Source organism: Nilaparvata lugens, unplaced genomic scaffold (assembly GCF_014356525.2).
Source record: "Nilaparvata lugens isolate BPH unplaced genomic scaffold, ASM1435652v1 scaffold6476, whole genome shotgun sequence".
Taxonomy (NCBI): Eukaryota; Metazoa; Arthropoda; class Insecta; order Hemiptera; family Delphacidae; genus Nilaparvata; species Nilaparvata lugens.
Window position 1 is genome coordinate 9,817 of NW_024092228.1, and position 7,044 is coordinate 16,860.

General features: G+C 34.0%; 1 protein-coding gene across 3 annotated transcripts; it reads left to right on the forward strand.

Moving 5' to 3' along the window:
- The first annotated feature begins 246 nt into the window (after window positions 1–246).
- LOC120348718 (tubulin epsilon and delta complex protein 1-like) lies at window positions 247–7,037 on the forward strand. Of its 3 annotated transcripts, none has more exons than XM_039445240.1 (4): window positions 247–450; window positions 1,426–1,643; window positions 2,503–2,643; window positions 6,837–7,037. In XM_039445240.1, exons 1-4 carry the CDS (start codon window positions 438–440, stop codon window positions 6,918–6,920), a joined length of 456 nt encoding a protein of 151 aa, XP_039301174.1. In that variant the 5' UTR covers window positions 247–437; the 3' UTR covers window positions 6,921–7,037. The 3 variants fall into 3 exon arrangements, with proteins under 3 accessions (XP_039301174.1, XP_039301173.1, XP_039301175.1); XM_039445239.1 differs by having other exon boundaries at window positions 314–450; window positions 6,706–6,837; XM_039445241.1 differs by lacking the exon at window positions 6,837–7,037 and adding an exon at window positions 6,706–6,787 and having other exon boundaries at window positions 314–450; window positions 2,503–2,652.
- The last annotated feature ends 7 nt before the right edge of the window (window positions 7,038–7,044 follow it).

The window sequence follows — 7,044 nt, forward strand, 5'->3', positions numbered from 1 at the left end:
AACCGTTTTCAACATAGGGTCTATTTGACAAGTTTGCAAGTTCATTTCTTGCATTGTAGCTTCAAATGGATAAGTGTATTATTATTCTATTATTTGTTATAAATTATTTTTTTAGAAAAAATATATAAAAAGCAGTATAATTGGACACAAGGACCTTCATAGACTATTTATCTATTTCTTGGGTTGTGTAAACGTTACCAACAGTTCTTTTCCATAACAATTAGATTATTTGCAACTATCATAGTTATTTTTATTATTGTAGATCATTGAACAATTATATCATATTATAATACAGATGATTCTATGTATTCTTTAGTCTTGTGATCTGCGTGATAACACTTTGTTAAAAATTTGATGAATTATGATTGTTCTGTGTCAAGGTTCCCGCTCTTTGGAAACTTCTTCACAACCTTTGTTGCTCCACCACTCAAAAGAAAATGCGATGTGATTGTAAGTTGTTTTTAATCCACTTCTATTGTTGACCCATTAAAAATAATTATTCTTATCATTGGATTGCTGTACCTTCAAGTAGCTATGAGCCTATCAAGACTCGATCCTACTTACCACTTTTTGCCAGATATCTTTTATCTCAGCTACCAGGGGAAGATACTTGGAAATCTTTTCAATGTAGTAGTGTTCCATGTTATGGCAGCATGGAATGATGCCAACATCCATTAAGAATGTTTCCCTGGTCAGCTTATTCATCAGGATTAAATCTTGCCTGTTTATGTGGAATCGCTCTGTCAGTCAGCACAGATCTGTCCCAATGCAGCTTGAGGGTACTGTTTTCAATTATTGAAATAGGAGCATACTGATAGTAAGGGATTTTCTCCACAATCAACTTATGCTGATTACTACTTTGAGCTGCATTTATTAGGCTATTATTATTATTATTATTATTATTATTATTATTATTATTATTATTATTATTATTATTATTATAAGATATTATAAGCTATAATTTTAATCAGTCAAGGCTATATATTTTTATTGATCCACGAATGTGCTTATCTCAATTATGTCCGTATCATTGCCGTCACTTGAATGGTCGGCCTACGTATATTCTCCTTATTGAATGATATTTTTTTAAATGTATTTTTTACTGTATGGATTTTATATCAATAGATATAGAAGAAGCATGTGAAAATATATCCTATTCCATTTCATAAAGGATGAAGGAGTGAGTCAATTTCATCAGCCAACGAATACGATCGGTACCTATAAAGTGTGTAGGCTAATATTCGTAGTTAATTAAGTTAATTGTCAAAGCGATCGATAGTTATCGTTGAACAAACACCATCGTTTTATATCATTGATACAAACGCCAAAATCCTTATGCTCGTCTAATAATTATATATTTATTGTACTTATTATATGCATCAAATTATTTTCTTCTAATGTAGAATGTTTGGTTTTATTTGACAGCTGCAGATATTGTTAGCTGTGTGAAACTGGCGTTTGCTCGGATGCGATACAGTTGTCTTTCCTTGTTCAATTTGCCAACCAACATGAAGGTTGGTAGCCGAGAGCTACTTCTGGCCTTGGCTTGGTTACTGACCACTGATCGGCTTCAACAGCTCATTCATGAGTTTGTGAGCAAGTCACTTCTTCAGCACGAGTATCCATCATACTCTGCAGGTGAGGTCAGTTAATTCAACTTCAATCGCATATAGACCTCGATAAGAAGATTTTTGAGAATCCACTTGAAACATTTGTAACATTCTATGCTAAAGTAATCTCTATACAGCTTAGTGATTCGGCCATCAACCTTGATAACTCAGTCTTTTTGTAATATTTATGATGAAATAGAACTAGATCGTATGAAAATCGGTCTTGTGAGAACTATGTTTTATAAAGGTAATGTTCGTTTTGAATTTTGAGTAGGCATACAGCATATAAGTTATATGTAGGCCTATGGAGATTTCATGGGTCTTGCCTCAGGCCTCATGATCATAAGTGAAGAAGTAACAGTCATAGCCCTTACTATTTCATTCCAGAATTTTAATAAAACAATTATGTTTCGTCAGCAATATTAAACACATTTATTTTTGATCCCGAAATGATGTGCAAGTTAAAATGTAGAATGTTCATATAAATCGAGTATTGACAACAGATACAGGCTGAGGCGTACCTCATCCGTACGTTAACCCACGGCATGTTGGTGAGCCAAAATCTTGTCAGTATTATGTCGTGCTCTACGTTGCCTCGGGTGAGGCATAAGATGAAACACAACGTACGCTATTCTCGTTTCTGGATATCATAACGAATGATGAATTCAATTGTAATCTAATAAGACATTATAGAAGATTTCGTATTTTTTCAGATACCCAAAGTCTTGAATATTTTAATAGAAAATTGCGTGACTGTATCTCGAGTATATTTTTATAATAATTAACACATTTTGTACTGGAGGCTCTGCATGTACTACTGAAATAATAGTACAGAATTAGCGTTATAATTATAATAGAGAATAGTACTGAACTATCGTTCTTCTCTTCCTAGGAATTGGGTGCATTCGAATCCATCAACTTGAAAAGTGAAGAAGACATTATCAACTTCATAAATTGGGTTAGTGGCAGAGTCAAGACTAACATGGCATACATCAGGAATCTATCAAGAGAATTGATCACTCATACATCAAGAGTAAGTTAGGTATTCAAATTTCATTTTGTTTGAAGAATATGATTTAGGAAATGCGAGTGCAAAATTATTGTATATATATATTTCTCAGTTAATCCTTTGACTGAGCTCCTATCCATAAAAAACTCTGATGTGGTTATTAATGATTAGTACCTTGCTTACTTAATAGTACCAGCCCATCGTAAGTAGTTTACCTTAGTAAAGTTTAGTTTGTTCCTCAATTATTTCAAAGTATGCACTTATTTATATCATATAATTAACACATTAATCAATATTTATGAAGCTTTATATGTGATTATTCTACCAGGAGAATGCACTTCGAAATAAACGAGGGGCAAACTTTAACTTTAACAGCGAATATTAATGGCCAATAAGCAGTCAACTCAAACTGAAAAGCTCAAATTCATCACGATTATTATATTCCCCGTGGTTCATACATCTATTGAATTTAACCGACTTCTTGACTTGATTACTTTAAATTGATTTCATCTTACAAAGCCAAGGATCAAATAGGAAGACAATGCTATGATATCATTATTCAGCGCTTAATCGCAGTTAAATTTAATAAAATACGGATGAGCAACCATGTCCTAGTGTAAAAATTAGATTCATTATCAACAATTGTTGTACCTTTCCTATTTCTTGAAAAATCTCCTGGATTAGTCATGAAATAATATATAATACAAACTCCAATAAATTTTTCCAAGTTGTCAATAATGAAAGGATTTTTGAATTAATTGAAAAAAAATATTTCATACTTCATCGAAAGTACTTATCATTTATAGTTGAAAACTATTAGCAAGAAACTTCTGTTGTATTGGTATTCGAACCCTCGAATTTGTAATCTGTTCCACGGTGCTGTAGTGGGCACATGACGAGAATATCACTGGCCGAGAAGTGGAAAGAGAGGGGCGCTTCCTACATTTCTGCAATAATACTCCCTTAAAAAAGCCTACTTATATTATTATACTTGTGTAACGAATCACACGATATAATTTACACTTTGAACAGAGATATTGTGCAATATCTGCATATTAAGGTGATATAAAAACAAATTGTCGGTTCCACATAATTTATTTGAGCCAAACTTGAGTATCAATGCACTAATGCATCATCTTCATCGTTTTCTTCTGAGTCTAACCAAAAATATCACTGAAGATGATACCTTAGTGCATTGAAACTTAAGTTTTGCACAAATAAATTATGTGGAACTGACAATATCGTTTTTATTTCACCTAAATAAACAATCGGTAAATACGAATTATAACTACTGGTAAAATATAACTGGAAATGTTTTTTACAACTCTGGCTTTGAGATGATGATTCATGTTTGAGGAAACTAATTTAATGTTTCAAAGCATTTTAACTTGACTAATATAATAAATCACTCAATTCAATGCTTACTATATTCATTATATATATATATATATATATATATATATATATATATATATATATATATATATAAGACACTTTAAAGTTTGTAATATAAATTAAAACAGGAGACACAAGACATAAATAGATTGAAAACACTTAAAAACTTACATAAGAAATGGGGGAAATTTTCGGAGACTGAGTGGTAATGAAAGGTGTAGCTTATGAATTGATAGAAAAGAGGAGATTTAAAATTAGAAGTCAAAAAAGAATTAGACTAAAATTGGAGAAAGGAATTGTAGAATTGAACTTTAATGAAATTTATTTTTCATTTTTATTGAACATTTGATATATTTGATAGCTGTGAAATTTATTATGATATGATGAAATTTATTTCAATTTAATTAAACAGTTGGTAGCTATGGTACTATTGCTGTCTGTTGAGACCAGGACTGGAAGCAGCTCCATAGCTACCAACTGTTTAATTAAATTGAAATAAATTTCATCATCTCCTCTTTTCTATCAATTCATAAGCTACACCTTTCCTTATTCATAACTCACTCAAATCTTAAATATCCCGTTTGTAACCGCCCCCTACAATACCCCATAATGTCCCCTGAATCTGTAACCCTTTTTATCTCCATCCATCTGCACAGCGTAATCTGTGGTCTCTGCTGCTACAATTGAGTTTCCGTGCGTACCCTGTGGTCACACGACCGTTAGATTCAAAACTGCAGTCTGCTCGGTTGAGAAAGGAGACTAAGTCTCCGAAAATTTCCCCCATTTCTAATGCAAGTTTTCAAGTGTTTTCAATCTATTCATGTCTTGTGTTATATTTCATATATATATATATATATATATATATATATATATATATGTTAACTTTTAAAAATTCGCGGATGGATGAATATGGTAAATTATCAACCGGGTACATCTGATAAGCAGTTTCACTTACTTTCTGACATTTCGTCATTATCTCAAATGACATCTTTGGAGCGCAGGTAATCTTACACTGACTCCTGCCTGTGCCTCGAAACTCCTCCTCGTGGTTGGAGGGAGTACCTCCTCCCCTCTCCTTCATCCTCCACGTGTTCAGCCTGGCGCTGCTGGGTGAATGGAATTCCGGAGAAGTGTCTGGCTTTTGTGATGTGTTTGTTGTGTTCAGAATGATTTTCCAAAGAGAAGAGATATTTGTACTGTCATCCCTTTTGTTAAGGCTACCTTGTTTCTCTATTTCCAAAGCCTCTCGTACAATCCTAACCCGAAAATCATGAATGTTTGCTATTTGTTTAGAATTTTTAAAGTTTATTTTGTGCCCTGTGTTCTTTTCGTGGTTGTAAAGAGCTGAGGTGGATTGTTTGTTTTTTATGCTAAGTTTGTGTTCCTCTATCCTGGGTGATATTCTTGTATTTGTTTGACCTACATACGTGTTTTCACAATTCAGGCAGGGGATGCTGTAAACGCCTTGATTTTCTAGTTCTAATCTCTGGACGGGTTTCTTTAGAAATTTTGAAATAGTTTGGAAAGGTTTGTAGACTGGTTTGATTTGATGTTTTTTCAGTATTCTTCCAATACGATCGGTGGTACTGAGTGGTGTATCCAGCTTGTGTATTTTTGGAAGGCCATAAATTTTCGGGCGAAATCACAGCCTTGAAAACACTTTCTAGAAATCCCTCCATAGTAATCTTACCAGCTGACAAGGGTAACTCTACAGCAGTTATTGACAAAACAATATATAACGAAAAACTAGAGAATATCCTTAAAGATGCAGCCTACAAGCCGGTTCAACGAGACCCCACGACCTACCTTGAGAAAATTACAAAGTCAAAAATCAAACAATCAGACATCGACCCAGACACTCAACTTAAATTAATTCCGAGAGAGAAATCTAGTAGGTGCCCGAAAATTTATGGCCTTCCAAAAATACACAAGCTGGATACACCACTCAGTACCACCGATCGTATTGGAAGAATACTGAAAAAACATCAAATCAAACCAGTCTACAAACCTTTCCAAACTATTTCAAAATTTCTAAAGAAACCCGTCCAGAGATTAGAACTAGAAAATCAAGGCGTTTACAGCATCCCCTGCCTGAATTGTGAAAACACGTATGTAGGTCAAACAAATACAAGAATATCACCCAGGATAGAGGAACACAAACTTAGCATAAAAAACAAACAATCCACCTCAGCTCTTTACAACCACGAAAAGAACACAGGGCACAAAATAAACTTTAAAAATTCTAAACAAATAGCAAACATTCATGATTTTCGGGTTAGGATTGTACGAGAGGCTTTGGAAATAGAGAAACAAGGTAGCCTTAACAAAAGGGATGACAGTACAAATATCTCTTCTCTTTGGAAAATCATTCTGAACACAACAAACACATCACAAAAGCCAGACACTTCTCCGGGAATTCCATTCACCCAACAGCGCCAGCCTGAACACGTGGAGGAAGGAGAGGGGAGGAGTTTCGAGGCACAGGCAGGAGTTAGTGTAAGATTACCTGCGCTCCGAATATGTCATTTGAGATAATGACGAAACGTCAGAAAGTAAGTGAAACTGCTTATCGGATGTACCCGGTTCATAATTTACCATATATATATCATATATATATAAAGATAGACATATATGGTATATATATATATATATATATGTGTGTGGTGTGTGTGTGTGTTTTGCGTTTTGAAGGTCCACTGTGCTACACTAGGTGCATTTGGAGTGGCTCATTTGTCAGTACAAAATGTTGTATTACTGAAAAAGCACGCTTTTTAACTGAGCACATGCTGGAAGACTGTAGTCACACCATCATTGTATTGCAGAACTATCTGCTGTGGACGAAGAAACAGAATTCTTTCTGGAACTGGATGGTGCGTATTCTTTATTCTCCTCCAATCAGAATTTAAAAAAACTATTTAAATTGTTTTCATTTGCTATTCAATCATTTAGATATCTAATGTGATGCAGGGGCGTCGTGAAAACAACTTATCTGGGTGGGCTAGTGATGATCTCAGCATCGAAGGCAAAACA